Source organism: Rhinolophus ferrumequinum, chromosome 5 (genome assembly GCF_004115265.2).
Source record: "Rhinolophus ferrumequinum isolate MPI-CBG mRhiFer1 chromosome 5, mRhiFer1_v1.p, whole genome shotgun sequence".
Classification (NCBI taxonomy): Eukaryota; Metazoa; Chordata; class Mammalia; order Chiroptera; family Rhinolophidae; genus Rhinolophus; species Rhinolophus ferrumequinum.
The window spans coordinates 2,192,501-2,214,357 of NC_046288.1; the positions used below are offsets into that span (position 1 = coordinate 2,192,501).

The 21,857-nt window shown below is 41.2% G+C and overlaps 2 protein-coding genes across 4 annotated transcripts in view; both read left to right on the forward strand.

Annotated features, from left to right (window-relative positions):
- Nucleotides 1–21,857, forward strand: part of SVIL (supervillin) — a 222,548-nt gene that overhangs the window by 23,506 nt on the left and 177,185 nt on the right. The gene's annotated exons all lie outside the window — the stretch shown is intronic.
- LOC117022024 (developmental pluripotency-associated protein 4-like) lies at nucleotides 2,093–2,974 on the forward strand. Its single transcript, XM_033105624.1, has one exon. It carries the CDS (start codon nucleotides 2,093–2,095, stop codon nucleotides 2,972–2,974), a length of 882 nt encoding a protein of 293 aa, XP_032961515.1.

The window sequence follows — 21,857 nt, forward strand, 5'->3', positions numbered from 1 at the left end:
TAAACTCTTACATATTATTCTTATTAAGCAAATATGGGGCTATTCTCTTTTGTTTCTTTATTATTTTGTTTACAAATGCTTCAGATGTTTGCAGGATAAATCATAGTTTAAAGTGCTGAAAAGTTTTGTTAGCTAACACATTTACCCATGTTCTCAAGTGAGCCAGGCCCAAACATTGGTTAGTTACTACTGTAGCAGTTTCTAGAAATAGAGAGAAAGCAATGGGTATAACATTAATAAATTAATAAATTCTGAGTTCTCATTCAAACCTCCGTGTGTATTATTTAGCTAACAAATACAGTTTCAGACACAATCAGAGCTGATCAAAGATAAGCTGTATTAAAGTTTGGTGTGGTGAATTTCTGTGTCTCTTTTATTCCTATTTTAAAACTAGAGTTAAAAAATTTCCAGCAGCTATTTCTAATCCTCATATGTAATAAAACTTATATCTAAGAACTACATTAACACTATAAGATTTTAAAAAATGCATTTATAGTAGAACAAAAATGAAATGTGGATTCCCAGTTATGTCCTTAATAGGCTAACGGTGGGAGGGTCTTGGGCTGACATGAAACCACAGCTCTAACTTTTGCAAAGAGAAAAGGCACACAGAACTTACTCGGTCAAACTTAGATGTTTACCTGTTTGGGCATGACAATTTGTCATTATTCTTTTTTGAACTAGATTTTTGATCAAATGATTTGGAATGAAACAATCATACTGTATTAGTGTCATCTTGACACTGTAACACATTGCCACAGATTTAATGCTTACACAATACAAATTGATTCTCTTACCGTTCTAGAGGTCAGAAGTCCAAAATAAGTCTTGAGGGGCTAAAATCAAGGTGCCAGCAGGGCTGCTTCCTCCTGGAGGCTCCAGGGAAGAATCTGTTTCTTTGTCTTGTTCAGCTCCTAGAGTGTCTGCATTCCTTCGCTTGAGGACCCTTCCTCCATTTTCAAAGCATATCACTCCAGTCCCTGTTTCCAGGCTCATAGCACCTGTTCCTCTGTAGTTAATCTCCCTCTGCTTCCTTCATTTAAGGACATTGGCAATTATGTTGGGCCCATCCAGAAACTGCAGAATAATTTCTCCATCTCAAAATCATTTGGCATACCTCACATACCTTTTTCCTTTTCTTAAATTTTTATTAAATTTATTAGGGTGTCATTGGTTACTAAAATTATGTAGGTTTCAATTGTACAATTCTGTAATATATCATCTATATGTCACATTGTGTGTTCACCACCCAGAGTCCGTTCTCCTTCCATCACCATATATTTGATCCCCTTTACCCTCATCTACCACCCCCCTCTCTCTTTACCTTCTGGGAACTACTAAACTATTGTTTGTGTCTATGAGTTTTTGATTCTTCATTTGTTTGTCTTATTCATTTTTTGTTTTCAGTTTTATATCCCACATATGAGTGAAGTCATCTGGTTCTTGACTTTTTCTGACTTATTTCGCTAGCACGACAATCTCAAGATCTATCCATGTTGTCGCAAATGGTAGTATTTCATCTTTTCTTGTGGCCGAGTAGTATTTCATTATATATATAATATATATTATATATAATTATATATTATAAATAATATATATTTATATTATATATATTTATATATAATATATATATTTAATAATACACATTATTAAATATATATATATATATAATATATATATATAAAAAACATCTTTATCCAATCGTCTATCGAAGGACACTTTGGTTGTTTCCATGTCTTGGCCACTGTGAATAATGCTGTAGTGAACATAGGGGTGCATATATCTTTATGGATAAATGTTTTCAGATTTTTTATGCAGTCTACGTTATCTTTGGTTGTACTGCAGATGTTTTGGGAAAGTTGCAAATTCAAGGAAAAATGTCCTCTCCCTCCAAATTTTCCTTTAATTGCCAATATCCAGGGATAAAGAATGTCTAACACTTCACTGTTTATACTACGTGTATTCAAAAAATAATTGTGAAGCTCTCATTCCTAGTCTCCTTAAGATTTGAAAAGATAATACTACATTAAAAATTGGCACCACAAGAAGTAAGAAGATTTTCTTTATATCAACCTCGACTTCTTTTTTGAGTATGGAGAATGCAAAAGGCAACAAAAACTCCTCAAAGAAGTCAAAGGAGAAAAAAAAGACTTGCAAATTCCAACCTCTCTCAGTAGAAGCTGAAGAGAAACAGCAGGCTGTTGGTGAACCAAGTACAAAAAGAAACTCAGGGAAGGGAACCAAACGAGAAAGGTCCATGAAAGAGGATGAAGCTTCCTATCCACAAAACATGGCACAAGACAATAAAAAAATAAGACTTCGGAAGAAGATACCAGTTCCTCCGTTGCCCTCTAAACTGCCACCCATAAACCTGGTTCACCGAGACATCGTGAGGGCGTGGTGCCAGCAATTAAATCTGGGCACCAAAGGCTTGAAATTGGAAGCATATAGGCGACTCTGCGAACATGCTTACCCTCATCAAAAGGTTATTCCCGTCACATCAGCAGAGGCCAAGATATTGACCACAACACAAAGAAAATTAAAGATGGAAAAGTGGGAAATGACTCTGGAAAATTCTGATCCTTCTAAAGTGACTGCTCCCCCTGAGGAAGGGATGCCTGCTCTTGAAGGACTGGACAAGGTTGTCATGACAACTTCCCCCCCAGATGCTGTGTTTGCTTCCTGGACCAGAATTGCAGCCAGAGCTGGGAAGATGGAGGCAGAGGAATCACCACAAGAGGCTTCTAGTGTCAGGTGGTGTGTGGTCCATGGGCGAAGTCTTCCTGCACATAAAGAGGTTTGGGTCCAGCTACAGTTTTATGCTGGGCAAACCTGGGTTCCTGAAAAACACGGGAGAGTGTGTGCACTCTTCTTGCTACCTGCTAGCAAATTTCCACCCCCGTTCCTGGAGGACAATATGTTGTGCCCGAAATGTGTTCAGAGGAATAAGGTATTGATGAAAAGCCTTCAATGAGACTACAATGCCAGGATAAAGGATGCAGCAATGATTCTAATTAACCATAGAAAGGAGACTGCTATCAACTCCATGATGCCACTGACCACTGAACTCCAGGCTGCTCCACACCCTCCATGCTTTCTGCTTAGAAGAGGACGCACAGGCTGGTGGGGTGCAGATGTTACCCTCAGACTCCCGACAGTGCCTGCTGCTTCGTCTGTCGGGATACAGAGTCTTAAGTTTTTAAGGTGGAGAAGTATTTCACAAATTATCATTCATTGTGATTAATAATAAGAAAAAGTCAATACTATCAAATGATTATCCTTCTGAAATAGAAGTGACCTCAGCAGCTCTTTAAAGTGGGAACTTGAGCATTGTAAAGAGGTTGAGTGAAACAATACTACACTCACATGCTGGATTCCTCGCCTCAGAATTCTGTCTTTATGGGGTCTGCTGCCTTCTTAGTTCATACTCAACTGCTTTAAGACAAAGGGAATGCTGTAATTCTCTCCACTCCCCAAAACATGTTCTTAATATACAACACAACATTTTTCTAAATTTTCTTAACCTGAATTTCTATGATGTGTCTCTGGGATAAAAACACAGGGTACTTTGTCATTGTTATTTCCATTTGTAATTGTTTTGTACATTTTTACTGATTAAAAATGTTCAAGTCTACTTTAAACATAAATACATATGTTTAAAATGTATATATAAGATCATCTATTTAGGAAACTTGTATGCAAATAAATGTTAATATTAAGTGAAAAAAAAAAAAATTGGCACCACATTTTCATGGCTTAAAGAGATCCTTTGCAAGCATCTCAGTTTAAATGTAAAACCTGTGCATAAGTGAAGGGTGATTTTTTTTTTTTAATGCATTAAAAGTTAAAGTATTGCCCTCCAGGTCTCCTGAGAGGTATATGTGCATATCTTTTGTTTTTGGAGGTTCGGTCTTCAGTCCCTCTGGGTTATTCTCCCTGATAGAAGAAATGACAGAGGGAGCAGTGAAATTGAACAGTTACCTGAACAGCCAGTGTGGGGATCAATCCTAATTGCATGTCAGCTCTAGCTTAGATTACATTCTGTTCATGTAAACCCCCTCATTCCTTTCTACCTGCCCCTCCCCCACCCCGTGCCCACCATCCTTGGTGACATGGGTCACTTAGAATGAGCTGAGGAGGAGTTTATGCTTTGTATACATGTGTTCTCCAGATCACCTGGCTCAGAAAAGAGAGGAGGAAGTGACCTAATTGCTCAGGCACTGTGCTAGTGGTATTAATAATGACCCCGTTAGGTGACAGCTATGCCCATTTTATGTAACTAAATGGAGGGAGAAAGATGAACCACTCAGGCATGCCTCCCTCTTCTGTTCCTGTGGGTGGTTATTTGTCCCCATGAACTTCCTCTGTGATTTAGGACAGCTTTTCTGACTCGTCCACCTTTGACCATGGTGGTGGGATTGGCCATCCTGGCATTTGTACGCTCATGGTGCTCATTTGTTCACACACCCCTCTCTGCGCCAGGCTAGGTATGTATAATGGTGCAGAGAACAGGCCTGGTCCTGCCCTCATGGAGCATTCAGTCTGGAAAGAGACATGAGCAGTGAACCAAGAAATCCTGGGTTACAAATGTTTCACCTGCTCCAAAGTGTGCTGTGTTGAAAAGTGGGGGTGTCAGGGAAACTTATTTAAACTGCATGGTCAGGGAGGGTTTCTTACAGGAGGTGCCACTTAAGCTGAAATCTGAAGTTTGAGGAGTAGCTGGGCCCATGCGGTGTTACTGGCAGCACCGAGTGCGTGTGCAAGAGCCCATGTGTATTTATTTACACTCACAGCACACATGGAACATCAGAGCACCTTTTTGTTCAGACATCCCCTTTCCTCTGTTTGCTGCAAATCCTCCAAGACAGAGGTAATACGTTTGTCACTGTCCCCCCAAAGCTGAGTGCATTTTGTGAATGAATGATTTAGTCCCCAGAGTAATATTAAGTGTTGCCTCTTTTATCGGGGCTTTCTCACTCGAAGAGTTTGTGTTCTAGGATCACCTTTCCCCATTCTCTGAAATAAAAGTGACTAATAGTTACTTTTTCAGTTTCACTAGCAAATGATTTTATTTTTTTAGTTGTGGATGAAGAGTACAATTGGGGGACGTGGTCAATACCCTGAGAAATTACATGTTAGATGGAATTTGGTGAATAATTGAGAAACTATGCTATACGAGGGCCTATTTAGATGCTTTGGAGATTTGCATAAAAAGTATGAGAAAATAACCCCTGGTAGTGAGGGAGACCTGGTATAACATTTCAAAAATATTGTAAAACAACGTATTGTATGTTACAACTTAGTGCAGGCTCAGTTACTAAGTGAACACAGAGGTAGGGAGATGTGTGATCTCGGTGGACTTGGAAAACTTAATGGGAAATCACATATTTGGATGAGCGAGGAGTGGTTGTAATTTTGGGGGTGGCAGGCTGGGAAGCCTAGCCCATAGAAGCAGGAAATACCAGTGAACTGCGACATTAATAAATATCTTTGTCAGTTCAGGCTGCTATAACAGAATACCATAGACCGGGTGGCCTAAGTAACAAACACTGATTTCCTACAGTTCCAGAGGCGGGGAAGTCTAAGATCAAGGTGTTTGCACATTGGTGTCTGGTGAGGACCCACTTCCTGGTTCATTGATGGTGTCTCCTCATGTGGTGGAAAAGGCAAGGGAGCTTTCTGTGGTCTCTTTTATAAGGGCACTGATCCCACTTGTGAAGTCGCCACACTCATGATCTAATCACCTCCCAAAGGCCCCACCTCCAAATACCATCACACTGGGGCTTTGGTTTCAACATAGGGATTTGGGAGAGAAGGAGGTACTCAAACGCTCAGTCTATAGCCATAAACACACAATTCATGAACACACCTGACAGTTACCTCACAGAGGGCTTTGCCTTTTCTCCTGACTGGGTCATTTCTTGGGGCTGCTGAGGAATTCCACATGAGGTAGGAAACACCCTATGTTTCAGAGCACTGTTACCTTCAGGCTGGTCCAGGGATTCCCCTCTGATGCCTGTCTCCACCCTTTGAGGCCACTGATGTCTGGACCTTTCACTTAGCAGAGGTCTCCTGCCTGGCTCCACATATCCACCCTGCTGGCCCCATGCTGGGGTCTTTGTTCCATGCCCAGAGCCCCAGAGGCTGCCTGAGCACATTTGGAGAGCTGGCTGACAGAGGGGCCTGTGTTCTGTCCTCCTGCCCTGTCCCTGCTTCACTTGAATCAGCAACACTTGAGTGGAAAAAAGGAATGCATTTGGGGTGGAAGATATAAATTTCAAGAGGGGGCTTTCTGACACCAGGTGGCAAAGATGGTTGAAGGGCTGATTTCTTTATCAGCACAGTCAGCCTGTGAAGGCATATGTGCTCCGTATCTGGTATTTGACCTTGAATTGACCCAAGTTACCTTCAAATCCAGTGTTAGAAGGGATCCGTAAGTAACAACCCCGAGAAATACTGATGAAATACCATGAAAATGGGGGAAGAATCATGGGTCTATTTTAAAGTTAGAATTTTTTTTTCTTTACACAGAAACGGAACTTTCTCTTTTCTTGTGTTAAGAATAAATGCCTAGATTATTTCACATTATTCCTGAGCCTGCATTGAGCCCCTCACATTTTTGGAGTACCTTGATTGAAATTTTAATCACCAAGGTTTTTGTTTATTGTTGTTGTTTAATTTTTTTGTTTGTTTTGTTTTTATAGCTAAGTGAAAGGAAATACGATTTATCCATTTAATGAATATTTATTTGTTAGGCAGCCTGTCAGTTTCCGTTAAGAATCCAGGCCAGGAAGTGAGGTCAGTAAGATTCCATCCTTACTGTTCTAGAGTTCGGGACTGACCATAGGAGGCAGACGTACAAAAAGTGAGGTGTCAGTGGTGAGTTGTAAAATTGGGGGTTTGTACCAGGAACAGAAGCAGCCCAGGGCAGATTATCCACAGATAGTTTGAAAGTCTTGAAAGGTCAAAGGTGTTTGAGCTGTGTCAGTTTAGAGATGTATTTTCAGTGTCACCATAGTAAGTTTCGAGCTGACGCCTATTAGGGTTGCCTTATTTATGAAATGGAATAACTTTATTGATTAGTCCTACTCCATCTGATAAATGTTTGTCTTCAATGGGTGGTTTTAGCTTGGGTCTCCCGGCCCATGTAAATGCTGCAGGAAGATGTCTGGTTGTGCTGTTGGCTGGGAAGTTTTTTCTTTCAGTAGCTGTTCTTATTTTGATGGAACATTATTCAAATAGTAGCACCTACTCCATCCTTTATAGAAGTCTTTCTGAGGCATTAGCCTGGAATAGCTCATTGTGAAACACCATTGCTTATTCTGTTTTAAGATGTCACCGTGTCCTGTCTGACAGAATTCTTTAAAGTCTTTTAAGTGATCTTTCAAATTTATTATAATGTCACAACATATTAAAAACTAACTTGGAGCTTTGTAATTAAACCATTTATAAGATTTCAAGTATGGAGTTGGAACAATTTTCTGCAAAACGTTAAGTGACCATTTTATGAATGTATTTGTAACAAGTTATTTCCTGTCCAAAGGAAGAATCTTTTTATAGGAAATGGTAACTGGGTGTCTTCTTAGATATAAAACTTTTCTTTCTTTTATTTTAAAAAAAGCAACTGTCTGGTTTCTTGAGGAAAGCTGGGGGTTACATATCTCCCCTATCCCCAACTGCAGGTAGCTGAAGCAAAACATGGAATTTGTTGACTTCCATACTAGGGAAACCGAAGGGTGAAGCTGGCTTTAGTGGGGACACAGGTGCCCTCTGTACACTGGCCTCATGTTCTCTGGCAGTGGATAGGCCTGAAAGATGGCTGCTGGCAGCTCTTACAGCTTTGACCCAAAATGAAAGAGGAGAGACCTCTTTCTTCTACTGCTGCTAAATCAAATCGTAGGAAAGGAATCTCTTTGGCCTGGGTCACGCCTGTGGTGTGGATGGAGGAGTGGATGGGGCATGATCCTGGGGAGAGAGGGCGAATTTCCACATGAAAAAAGGGTGCAGGTCAGACAAAACCACATCATCTGTGCTGGAAAGGCCTGCTGTCTCTAGGGGTGGCCTGTATCTGGGCTGACGCAGGGCTGGAGTGTGGAGTAGAGGACCATGGCAACAGCAGTACCTACTACTTCCTTCCTTCCTCTTCCTGAAACAGGTGAGCCTTGAAGTTATGGGCTAACTCAAAACGTGGTTTCATTTAAGGACCTGAATAACCCAGAAGAATGAATTCATGATTGAGGGCGAGGGTCAAATATTGATCCTCAAATATTATCTCCCACAAATAATGGGAATAGAAGGATTTCTTCACTGCTTTAGAAGGAATGGGAGGGGATTCACTGGGGGGAGGGGGCAAGTATGTGTGCCCAGAATCATCTTGTGATATTTTCAGGCTCCTGTTGGTAGAAAAATTTTGCGAGTGTGTCTTCCTGGTGAGAGGTGTCCCTGGGATAATGTTGTACTTCAGAGTATTTTCGGGGAACTGACTTATCAGTGGGCTTTCTCAGTGAAGAACATGACTAATGATCTTGTTCTACCACGAATTTCCACCCTACATAAATGAAGTTAGAGTCTCAGCAGTTCCTCGAGCACTATCTTTATCCAGCTTTCAATCTACCTTTTTATTTCAGAGGTTTCATCTTATGCAGTAAACAGTCTGTCTTGACAAAATAGCTGCAAAAGAAGCCTGCCTTGTGAAGCCACTCTTTATGTTAGGTGAATTAATTTACTTCATCTGTGTTTTTGCTCTATCTTGTGACGTCTTTTTCTTTTTTGAAGAAAAATAGGAATTCCTTCCTGAGTTTGGAAACCTACCTTCCTTCGTCTTTCATTGCTAAGCCACAGCCCGTTAGGGTACAGTAAGAGTTTAAAATCACTTTCCAGTTGCTTACAAACTTGTCTAAAGGGAGGGTTGAGAACCCAAACCATTGTTCTGTTTGTTGGGTTTGTTTTCTTCAGAGCTTACCATTGCACCGTACTGCCCTGAGGAAGCTGTGCAGTGGTCTTCTCAGGGAGCGGTGTGGGCCTGTGAGTGCCCTCACCAGGCCTGAGCCGCCTTTCACTGTCTTGCCTGAAGATTTGGCCCCTCTGGTTTCACATCCAATGCCTCTGCCCTCCGCCCCGCCCTCCCCAATACCTCTTGCTAAAGAAACTTACCAAATGTTGCTGAAAAAAAATCTCTTCGTCAGCTTGGCCTCAACATGTCCTGAGCTATCATTAAAATGACAGTGACTGAATCACAGTTTTTTAATTATTAAAATCCATTCTTTCATTCAGCTCTGAGACAAAGAAAAGGGCTGAGTTAAATCCAGCCTGTCGACCAGTTGTTCAGATCTGTCTGTTGAGCACGTTCAAATACAGTTCTACAGTGTCATTTGATGAAGGTGTTTTTTCAGCCAAGTTGCCTCCTGTTTGCTTAAACAGGTGCCACCACTTCGGGCGGGCACAGAGCCTCACCACCTTGTCACCTGTTACAGCGGTTTTTCCGTCCATCTTGATTCTGAAAAGGATCTTGAAGAAAACTTAGAGCAATTTGTATAAATGTGCTGCCCAGTGTCTACAACTAGCCACCTGGTTGTAAACACAACCTACAGGATTTATTTCCTTTCAAAATTTACCCCTTTTTCTGAAGTGAGATGATTCATGCAGGCGGGTTTCTCAGGGGAGACATCAACGTTATTCACCCTCTGAAATTACAAATGAGTGTCTTAAAGTAGACAGTACATTTTATACGATTTGTGTGGGCTGCTTCTTGTGGCTGCTGAAGGCCTGTTTATTTGCAGGGCTGCATCTTCATTCTTAGTCTGTCTTCATTTCTGGGGACCCCGGGCCTTCTCCTGACCTCTAGAAGAAATTATGCTCTGAGTCCCTGAAGCCCTCATTCGCTTAGCTTCCCAATTTCTGCCCCCAGAAGCACCATGAGTCGTGTGGTATATGCAGAATAGAGAAGAGCCTGACTGCCGAGTTTCTTTCGTCCCCTTTTTCCCTTTAGTCGTCTTTCCTTCTGAATTCAGTGACTCCAAAAAACCCAGTTTCCTTGTAATTCTGTCCCTAAGGTTGTTCATATTGGTTAGTGTCGCAATCTCTTACCTTGAGGTTTGCCGCAAATTCCAAATTTTCCTTTAGTTCTTCTTTTCCCCTTTGGTTACACTAAAAAAGCACTACATTGTACAAGTGTTTGGGGGAAATGACGCGACCATAAGTATGTTAAGCATAGGTGAACAGTAGCTATATTAATTTTCGTTCCTCCCATCCTGTTGACACAGGTATATATCTTTTCACTGGGGTACAGTGGTCACCCATCACGGTTTTCAGGGGTCTTTCTGTGGGTTGGGTGAAGATTCTTGTCTTTCAGGAAACTCACTGGATTCTCGCCGGTCGTAGCTCCTAGAAGCTGCTGGAATTTCGATCACATAATATCTATATCTATATATCTCAGTCAGTCTGTGCCTTCTGGCAAACCGCTTCGTCTCTTAATCTTGCCTCTAAAGTGGGGATACTATTTAATGATGAATGAAGGTTTGATTAATGTTGGTAATGAACTGGCACATATATTCCTATCCTTGTTTTAGTAGCAGCTACTGGTTATTCTGTGTCTTACATGTGAAGGTATTGTATTTAAGAAGAATGCTTTGAGGACTGTTTCTACAGAATTCCAGGTCTGGAATTCACAGGTGTGTTATGTTTGTGCAGTTGTGATCTAGACAAAGCAGTTTGGATCCAGATTGTAGTAAGATATAGATCCCAGGCCTCTCTTTCCCCCTACTTCCCCTATTATCTCTAGGAAAGCACCATCTTTTTAATAAGAAATTGAACGTCTTTATTTGAACAACCAGCCAGGGAGAATGCATTTGGTGATGTCTTCACAATTGAAGTCTTCTCTGCTATGTATGTGTGTTTTGGGTTGGGGGCGGCGAGGATCTTTTAGACTGTTTTGGTTTTTTTCCTTCTTCTTCCCTCCCTGCTTTCCCTCCTTCCACGCCCACCTCCAAATAAATATACAAAACAGAAGTCCTGTGTGAACTCTGGAACTGCCCTATGTGGTTTGAATCCTGGCTTGGCCCTGAGAGCAGGACAAGTTGTTTTAGAGTTTTGTGTCTCAGTTTCCTGATCTGCAAAATGGGGATGAGCACCGATCCTACCTCAGAGAATTATTATAAATTTTAAATGAGTTAACACATGGAAAACAGAGTACTTGGCACCATGTCAGTGTTAGTGCTTTAAAGCAAAATTGTATGGGTCATTCTAGACTGGAGTAATTGTTAGGAAAAAAAAGGGATTTTGGAATGCTGCATTCTGAAATATTATTTTTTCTGTATTTTCACAGTAATAATAATTAAAAAGTTCCCAGTCATGATTTTGGGTGGAAAGGTTCAACTGTAATTACATCTAATGCAAACTTCTCCTAAGTTTCAGAGAAAGTAGAAAGTTACTCTATTCTGTATGTAGCAGGAAAAGGAATAACCACCCAAACATTGTGATGCCAACTGCTGTGATGCATGATTGACATTCAAAGCTGTAAGAATCTCAGGACTTTCCTGTACCCATTTTAAAATGGGTTCCTATACCCATTTTACAGAAGAGTAAAGAGGTTTGGAGGGGTGAAGACACTTGCCAAAATTAAGAAGTGGCTGGGCTTTGTCCAGTTCCTGAGCCCACCTGGCCCACCTGCTTATACTGCAGGAATTTTCTGCCTCCCTCGTGGCTAGAAGGTTGCTGAGCAAAACAGGGGAGAGTTAGTCTGGTTTATTATTAACAGTATCTCTCAGGGTTGGTAGTAAGTCTAATCATGCATTTCCTTTCAAAGGCAATTTTACTGTTGACCGACATCTGCTTCTAAGTCAGTTGGCCAAAAATAAGGAGCCAAATACATGATTTCTTTTCTTTTATGGTGTGATCATGCTTTCCTGCACAAAAACTTCCTTTTATAGCTGTATGACCATCGAAGTTCTTCACCAAGGTTGACAGTATTTTACCTGACTAAGCTAAAGCAGGGAGTCTCATGGTCCTTGAATTTCTAGTTGCTCCCTAATTCCGTTCCAGGAGGGACCATAGCAGAGGTCTCATCTGATTCTTTTGGCATGAGTCTCAGGTATTGGAGAGGGAGATTTTGAGTTTCTTCTTCTTCTTCTTCTTCAAACACAGTTTTGAAATAATTCAAGTGTCCACAGTAGAGCATGGCAAGTATTGCACATCTTTGTTCTTCAGCCTCTGGTAGCTTTGGGAGCTGGGGCTTTGTTGTCCTTCTTGGAAGGAACTATTAGTCACATCTTAGTCCTGAGTCACACATTTACACTCATTTAAGTGATAAGCAAATCTGATGGCTAGATTGAGTCAATAGTCTCAGTCTTGACTTTTGAGATAGGATTAGTAAACATATGTTGTTTATTAGTTTGGTCACAGAAGCTAGAAAATCTAACAAGTAAATCTTCAAAAATTATTTGTTATTCCACATACTTTAAGTTGTTCCTTATTATTTAGACTCCTAATAGTGTTACAGATTTGGAAAGTAAAAGAAAAAATATCTTTTTATTACAGAATGTTGCAATTTTATTTAATGGAAAAAATATTCTGTTACTCTTCTTACTCTTCCAGAAGAAAATGTTCCACTGAATAATTGATGCTTCTAAAATGAAGCCTTGTGTTTTTATGATACTATAATAGCTTTCATTATCTCAGTGAATGTTGGACATTCCTGAATATTATTTTTGTGTGATAAACATTTTGAACATAGGAAAACTCAGCCAACTTGATTCTTCTCAGGTGAAATTCAGACCACAGATAATTGCAGATGGCAAAACTAATAGCAATATGAAAACCAGTAACTATTAAGAATTTTATGAAGGTTTTTCCATGGTTTTGTTCAAATAAAATAGGATGTAAAACTGGAAACTTAATTATATAATTCAGGATGATAAATATATTATTATACTTTCATGCTTTTTAAAAGAATTGAAACAAATACAGTCAATTATGATTGTGTAACCTTAGTTTTTATAAAATATTAAAATAAAATATTAATTGTACTATTTTTTATGACAGAGGGGCAAAATAAAAGCATGGTGTCCCCTAGTATTTCATATTCTGTATCTGAAGTTTCTGCTTCTAAAATGTATACTTGGCTTGCAATGATATAAATACCCTTCATGTTACTGATTTATACTTTAAAAATTCTTTCTGAAGATTCTACAGCAGGTCCTTGTTATCCGTGGATAATTAGAACCAGAAAAAGGCCATTTAAAGTGAATCCACTTAAGTGGGGACCAAAATTTCATAATATAATGTTAGAAAAGCTTTGGGACTTTATCTTGCAAAGAAAACACAAAAATTGTGAAAATACATTTACTTTGGTTTATATTTAACAAAATTTAGGAGATCATTTTGACCATAGCTCTCTTAGAATGAGCAATGCAAAAATGAAATTTTGATTGTTTTGAGAGGAGTAATTGGGGACAAAATTGTATGATTATACATCGTGGTACTTTTTAAATCACATTTGATATTTACATCACATCTTCAAGATGGCCAGTGTTACAAAAATATTTGAGATCTTAGATCTTTGATATTTTCCTTTGGGCCTTTTAGATTCTTGAATATTAAATTCCTTCGGTATTGAAATTCCTATCTTGCCACCAACTTGAAATTTTTCTCTTAAATGATTGTTTCCTCATCAAACTGCTCAGTCCCTGTTTGCCATTGTTTTACCTGTTATTGGTCATGTTCTCTAATGTCGTTTTGATTAATTTCACAAAATTCTGAATTTGGGGGGGGCAAGGTTTGTAATTTCACATTGTAGTGGATGTCCATCATTTTGTGGGAAGTACAAGACACCAGCAGGCAGGATCAGGTGTAGATGCTGACTGTGAACAAAATTTTCATTGGGGATTCAAGTCATAAAATGGTTGGTTATTAGGAAATATTTTAGTATATTGAAGGCCGGCTTCCCTGGAAAAGCTCCTACCGGTGTAAGGATTTGGATAATGATTTCTAGGGTACCAAGGACCCCCTGATTTATTTGCATGAATCCGTTGCATGGTGCTCTATAGAAAAGAGGACAGGTTCATGAATGCGGAGACCGTAGTGCCTGCTTCTGTTCTGTCAGTGAGCAGTTGTATGATCACAGATGAGTCACTTAATTTCTTTTGGGGTAAATTCACGAATCTGTAAAACAAAAAGGTTGAGAATGAAGTAACAACGTTCTGTGATTGGATATGTTAAGCCTGGCAAGAGCTTTATCAGTGTTTTCATAGAATCCTAGAAGTTAATAGTCATCAACCAACTCCTTCTTTCAGTATTTTTGTTCTCCCTATTTTATAATTTCTAGAGCTACATCCATATGTAATCATACTTTTGGCAAAGTTGTAATCAGCATTCTGGAACAATTTGACATCCTGCTCTTTTCAATAGTGTTATCTCTTGTAAGTGTTTTCCTATATACTGTAATCTTAATAGCTTTCTGTTTTTCACATTTATCTGTTCTAATGGCTGCTGGCTAATCTATTGAGTAAATGTGTTTTAATGGACTTCTATATATCTTGACCAATATATCCTGGCAACTGAGCATCTCTGTACTTCAGAGTTTTGGGGAATTAGGGGGCCATGTTACTATAGACATCTCTGTAGGTAGACATTTTTGTCAGAAGAGCTTCTCACACATGTAGCACAGTTCTTTGTGCATTTCAGTACTTAAGTGCCTTTTACTGCTGCTATAAACAGGAAGAAACAAACTAAGGCAAAGCATCTGGCTGAGTGAAGGGGGGGGGGCGGGTAGACAAGGAAAACTGGAAGAACATTGAGTTTTCTGCTGCCCAGCAGGGCCCATAGAGATCGTGGGGAGTCTGATGTTAAATAACAAAGGGAACAGGGAAGGATTCAGAAAACCAGAGCTTCTGGATGGCACCTTCATCCTGGCTGCCCCTGCCACACCACACCTAAGCTGGGGCACGTGAGAAGGTGCGTGACCTTTGGCTTCTGATGATGCACTCAGTCTGGTCCCGAGAACAAAGCCAGAGGGGAGACAGTCTCAAGGAACAGATGTGCTCACCCCAGTAAACATCCGCAGACTGAATTAGCTAATCCTACATTATTAAAAATTGCAGCAGTTTTCATTTCAATTCAAGATCTTGGAGATTTTCAATTCATCCTTGGGGAGTAAGTTTGTTCATCTGTTATAATTGGATTTGCTACCTCTTATCAAGATAAAGGAAGCATACTTGGCACTTTTTCTTTCCCACTTGTAATATCTACTTTGGTCTGTGGATGTGGGAGAATTGTTTGCAGTGCTTCTTTGACATAACTTGCCACAATACCGAGGTGGTCATTGGGCAAGAAAGGGAACTACGCGTAGTTGAAATTGGGGGTAACCTGGTTGTTTGTAGTAGTTAATGGCAAATGTTCCAAGTCAGGTTAGAACAGATTCAATCAAGGCAATTTTAGTCATGATTTAAATTGCCAATTAGAAGAAAACTATTAGAGAATTGTAGAAATTGCACGTCAGTTTCAAATTTCACTGGGCCAGGTCATATGGGAATGAAGGGCACTGATAAAGTAGGATGAAGTCCAGTATTTTCAGAGGTTAACATAAGCACAAACTAATTTATTCCACCTCACATATGTACATGTTTATCAGCTTTGGAAGCTAATCCTATAATTGTTAACCTCCCAATGTAGCTAGAATCTCCCCCTCACCCTCAGATTCTAGCTACTTTGAAGACTGGTTGTTTTCTAAAAATAGAGGACAAGCCCATAAAGGGATGGTGACTTCTTTTTGAGTTTTGAGTAACAGAACAAAAGGTAATCATTGATAACTCCAGAATGTGTTTGCAATACTGTAATGGAGGCCACCTGCAACAGCAGCCAACAAAAAAGCGAGAGTTCAGATATTTTCTCTTACAAAAAAATAACTGGTACTGTCCTTGGTTAGTTATATGATTTTTCTAAAAACAAAACTTAGCACACTCTTCTTAAATAAGTTTTTTCAGGTAGTTACAGCTGAGGATTAAGTGTGACCCAGCTAAGCAGTTTACTCCTTTTCTTAGACAGTGACCCTGGGCAAATCTCCCATGCCTGTTCTGTGTGACATCACACGTTTAGAGAGAGAATATGAGAATCCAAGATATAAGTTATAGACAGACAGCTAAAGTGTAAGGACTCATTTTTATCACTCATAAATTTGGTAAAACTCAATAATAGCTGCCTTACCCCTTTGCGCAGTCCCAACTCATTTAAGCCCCACAACAATGGATGGCCTCACTGTGACAAGACCAGTTCTTTCTTTGGCTGGGCTCCAGGAGCAGCTCCTCTCTCCCAGCCACCTAATCCCAAAGCTGGTTATCCTCTCCAGGTCAGAATTTTTTACCTGATGCCCTCAGTTCTCCTGTTTCCCCAGAACTCTCAGCCAGGGGCTCAGGTCTCCGCTATTAGCTCACTTACTGTTTCCCAAAAGATCGTCTTTCTAAAATCTGTTCACAACATTTTGTTCTTAGAGACAGTCACAATTTCTCCTCTGCAGTTCTCAAAGTATCAATTTATTCTCCCTTCTTCTTCACATGCTCTGCTTAATGATTGGATTTAGTTAAAAAGAAACCATATTTAAATTCATACTGGTCTTTTTTAGCTATGTCAGTCCTAAGGTCAGCAGGCTGAGGATGTAAAGAAACATCGGAGAATTTTTGAAACTTCTGACTGGCTTATGAACAGGTTGCTTTACCTGGTGGAAGATCTCCCTCGATGGAGATATTTGTATAGAAACTGCTCACCTGTCTGACAAGGATGTTGCAGTAGGGGAGCCTGGCTGAATTGGGAAGACAGTTTTCTAGGTTTGTTCCAACCAAAAGGAATTCTACAATTTCTCAATCAATGGCCGAAAGGAAACAAGATTTTTTGGTGTATTTCCTCCCCACACACATTTAAAAAATTAAGCAAAGATATTCCACTAGATGATTGCACTTGTAATTTCTGGTACACATCTATTGTGCTTTGGGGGTAACTTTCTTGAAACTCTCGTTCTCAAGCATATTTCCTCAATGGCTCCCTCTTAGCCTTCATGACCTTGGAGGGTTATCTGGAGAGAGAATGATTTTGTGGACAGACTTCCGTGGAGATGTGCTCAGAGGGCACTTCAGGGCAGCTGTCTGAAGTGTGTGTGTGGTTTACTTGGTTGGGAGGGGTATTACCGTGAGTTGATTATAAACCTGGATCTTAGGATCTTAACATGACCTTTGAACCCCACCCACTCTGCCACCCTTGAACCCCTAGTATCTACCTCCCACGGCCAAGCCATTCTAATTTACCATTTTTGGGGGTTGGCAGGAGAATCGACATTAACCATGAGATAAAGTACCATGTGGTAACCGTTTTTGAAAATCTGTAAATATCCTATGACCATCCCTGGAAACAATATACATTTGAGACTGTAAAGGCATATTTGAGTTTTTAACAAAATTTTTATGCTCCCATTTCCTCCTTCCTTCTGCAGCATCGCATTGTCCTTACTTCTTGTCATTGGTTTGGTTCCTTTTACTAGCTATGTGTGGAGAACGTGTCGCCTCATTCCTAGAATATTAGCTCCATGAGGCAAAGAATTTCTTTGTTTTGTTTGCTACTTTCTGCCAAGTGCCTAGAACAGTGTCTGGTGCATAGTAGGTGCTCAGTGAACATGTATTTAACGAGGTAATAAGTGTATCTCCCTGACCAAACTGAAAGTTCCCTGGGGACAGGACCAGTCCCTTCATCCATGAATTTCTCACTGGGCTGACACAGCCGTTGCTTTCTTCACTGACACCAGTCTGTGGGTGCAATAACATGCACTTGTCCCCTCTCTCAGAAAGGCTGAGGAGGTGCTGTGTTGTGTTGTCACTATATGGGTGACCATAGGCTAAGCTGTGCCTATCTGCTACTTAAAGCTGAGAAGATTCTTTCCAAGATGCTTACAAATGAGATGTGGAAGGGATGCAAAAGCCAATAACCAGCACTGGTGTCCATGCAGGACTTTCTAACTTGCTGTGTTCACCAGCCCCCTCCCAGGAAACTTCTCTGATGGGCTGTGGTGAGGTGGGCGGGGCATTGGGGTGGCAGGAAGGGTGTGTACGGGTGTGACAGTGAGTCTTCGCTCTGGTCAGGTCTGGAAGGAAGTGTGTGGTAAGTCACATGGAGGCACAATGTCTGTCTGTGACAGGGACTAAGGTGGCCCTTGGTTTCCCTTTCATTTTCTGTCCTTGAAGACCTGCCTCTGTTTAAATGAATGAATGAGCACAGAGAGGAGCTTTATTGCAATGTGCATAATTTGATAGGCAGCGGATTCAAAGTCTGGCTGATGGAAGAATCCAAGCTCATTCTGATGATCTGATAATATCTTTGAGTAGGTGCCTTGAGGGTAAGTTTTGGTTTATTGGCTTCCCCTCCCAGGTGATCATAGGAGGAGGGAGGTGGGCAGACTTTCCCAGAAACTCTATGCTAAGTGACTTTATCTGGAAAGGAAATTTTAGGTACAAGCACTTTAAGACACACTAGTAGTTGTCTTTTTGTCAGCTGAGAAATAATTTTGAGACAGACTTGAGATGTTAATTTAATGTAACCAGGGACTTTCTCTCTCTCTCTCTCTCTCTCTCTCTCTCTCTCTCCCTCTCTCTCTCTCTCTGTCTCTCTCTTCACACACACACACACACACACACACACACACACATATGCCATTCTGACATTAGAAATTATCATGCTTTTGCATGTCAGGATTTGTGCTGAGGTAGCTCAAGTCCCCTTTTTCTCACCAAGTATTTGTGAAACTCTCATTCTGTGTCACATACTTACTGCCAACTTACCTTCCCTACTCTCCTACACATGGCCGAAGTCATGCTTTACCCCGGCCGTGCTCTTCTGCTGCACCAGAGTTCCATTCTCTCTGTACCTTCCCCAATTTACCAGTCAAAATCCTATTCCCTACAATGCCAATTGTAAACGCAAGACCTTTGTGAGGGTTTTCTTGCCCCCCTCCTCTACGGGAAACTCCCCTTATCTCAGCCCTGCAGTGCTCTGTGCTTCCTTGTGGGTCTTGTCTTCTCCTCCCTGTGGCAGCTCCAGTGGGGCAAGCCCAGTGCTGGCCAGTCCCTCCCCCTTGCCTTACCTTTCCTGACCTGGCACTGAACTCTGTCACCTGTCTTCAATGCACGACGCAGTTGTTATAGCCTAAATCTTTGGCTGTAGACTCAGGGCTGATGTCTCAGCCTGGCACAAGGGCCCTTCTGAGGCCAGCTTCCACCCCCCACCCCATCATACCATGTTCTGTTCGTTCATAATTACTGTCAGCTTCGGAAAACACCAGGCTCAGTCTCAACCTTCTGGCCTGGCACATGCCCTTCCTACTGCGTGGAAGGCCTTCCCCCATACTTCTCAAGGGCTAAACCTGACTAAGCTCTAATGAGGTCATTCAGGTGCCTCCTCAAAGAAGCCAGCATGGAGAGGGGGCTTCTGGGTCCCACTGGTCAAAGCTCATATTACAGCATGTCCGGCACCCTGTTTCCGATGTTGCTCTCAACTAAATGGACTACTCTAAAGGCAGGACTGCATTCCTGGTCGCTATCATTGCTCTAACACATAGGTCGTTTTATTCAGCTCCATTCACTGCTTCTATTCTCACAGGATCTGCCATACACATTTACCACTACAGTTGAGAATTTAGTAAAAGTTAGTGGAGCAAGATCATTCCTCCAAGATAATTCCCTACCTAGGTATTTTTAATTTTATAAGCGGGCTGCTGTAAGAAAACCACAGCCAAAGTTGGCCATGCATTCAGCTTCAGTCAAGTCCTGCTCCCCTTATCCTAAAATGTGAGAAGCGAACCATATAGGTGAAGCAAAAAGACAAGGAGGGATGGGTGTTTCAATAGTCACCAAACTCTTGAGGCTTCTGCTATGCTTAGTCACTTCCATTTGGACAAACTTTCGTTCTCCACATTCAAGGTTAGTTTGCTACGTTGTGCTGGACACATCTCCTCCAGGGAACAATCTGTTAACTTCCCTCTGACATCCAACTGTCCCCGACACATGCAAGGCTCCAGTAAGATTCTAGATTCTGTCGTCTTCCACATAAGATGAGCTCTGGCTTTGCTGCTGGGGTCTGCCCCAGACTGATGACTTCTCGTGAAGTTAACCCATTTGTCACGACCTTACTTTACCCGCCGACTGAGGGGCCTTGGCTGGATGATCTTGCTTGCACGTTTCCGAGTTCTCTGGGCTGAAGATAGAACATTATGAGGTGGTGAACGCAGAGGGGAGCACCAAACATGAAGCACGGGATTTACCGGGGAGTGCCAATAACAGAACTCACGTGGGAAGGGCAGTTCTTTTCCCTCTTTCCTCACAGAGTTCGGGAGATTGACAATAAGTATCCAATGGAACTGTGTCCCAGGTGTCACGTTTAATGGCACTAACAGCATTTTGGGCTGGACAAGGCCTAGTTCTCCTGATAGAATTTTTTCTTTGGTTTGGGGATATTGCCATGCATGGCCAACAAAGGAGCAAGGGAAATAGAAATCTTCCAGCAGTTTTCACTTCTCATGCCTCGAAATATCACTTGGGGGTGGAAAGTCAACACATCTTTTTGTCACCTGTGTTCCCAGGCCAGGAATGGCAGTGAAGCTGAGGGGGAAAAGGGAAAAAGGATAATTCATGGAAAAGGATATGGGGTGGCTGGGACAGTCACATGGAGAGAGGGTCAATACAATTCAGTCTCTTTCCTTAAGTTTAATTTTTTTTAAAATTTGCAATATTAAAAATGATCACAATTAAATAGCACTCACTAAACACCCAGTTGATCAAGGTATTTTATAAACCTTTGCTTGGAAATGTTTCTAAGGTCAGTGATCTCTATCTAGTGGACAAATTGGCTCTGGTGACCTGGAAAGAACTCTTGTACGAGGGACTAGAACTGATTCTCAATTGATGCCTCCAGTACCAAGGGTCACAGCTGTGTGCCAGTAGGAAAAGAGAGGTGGAAAATCTGCTCCTTACAGCCAAAGGGGCATTAAATCCTAGGCGAATGCCTGCTGAAATGGAGCCCTGCATGTGGCCAAATGCTGTGGTCAAAAACAGAAGAGCTGGCTCTAATTCCCCCAGACCAGAGTCCAGCTCTGAGTTCCAAGAGCCAGCTGCTCTGGCCCCCTAAGGTGACATCTCCAGGCCCAGGATGACCTCCCTTGTCCTGTGAGAACCAGCCGCACTGCAAGGTTCTTTCTACTTTGAGGAGACGAAATCTCTACAAGACTCTGTATACCATGTTTCCCCGAAAATAAGACCGGGTCTTATATTAATTTTTGCTCCAAAAGACGCATTAGGGCTTATGTTCAGGGGATGGCCTCCTGAAAAATCATGCTATGGCTTATTTTCCGGTTAGGTCTTATTTTCTGGGAAACACGGTAGTCCCAGGGCATGACTTAACTTATTGCCATAGTCAAAGACGGCTTAGTCTTTGCATAGCCGACTAGTATTTACTAAGTATCTATGTTTAGCAAGTTAAATGATCTGCTCTCAAGGAGTTTATATCACACACAGACACACATACAGATACACTCCTATTCTTTGAACTTTAAAAACAGAAGCATGAACGAACGCATGTATGCTTAGCTCACACAGCAATAGGATGTAGATGAATAAATCTTTACGATAGTTAACAAATCTTGTGCAATACAGGTGAGGGAGATTTATCTTTCATTAGAATAGAAAAATGGAGGAGAGGGCATGGTTTTCCCTTCATGGTTTTCCTTTCATGGGAGAAAAATGGTTAGTTTTATGCTTAGAAGAGTTGACAGCATGGATAGAGCATGGTTTGATGAATAGGAAACGGCCACTTCCTCCAGTGGGACTGGTAGC

Excerpts from the sequence above, each read along its gene's own strand:
- LOC117022024 (XM_033105624.1), top strand. The coding sequence starts at position 2,093 with ATGGAGAATGCAAAAGGCAACAAAAACTCCTCAAAGAAGTCAAAGGAG.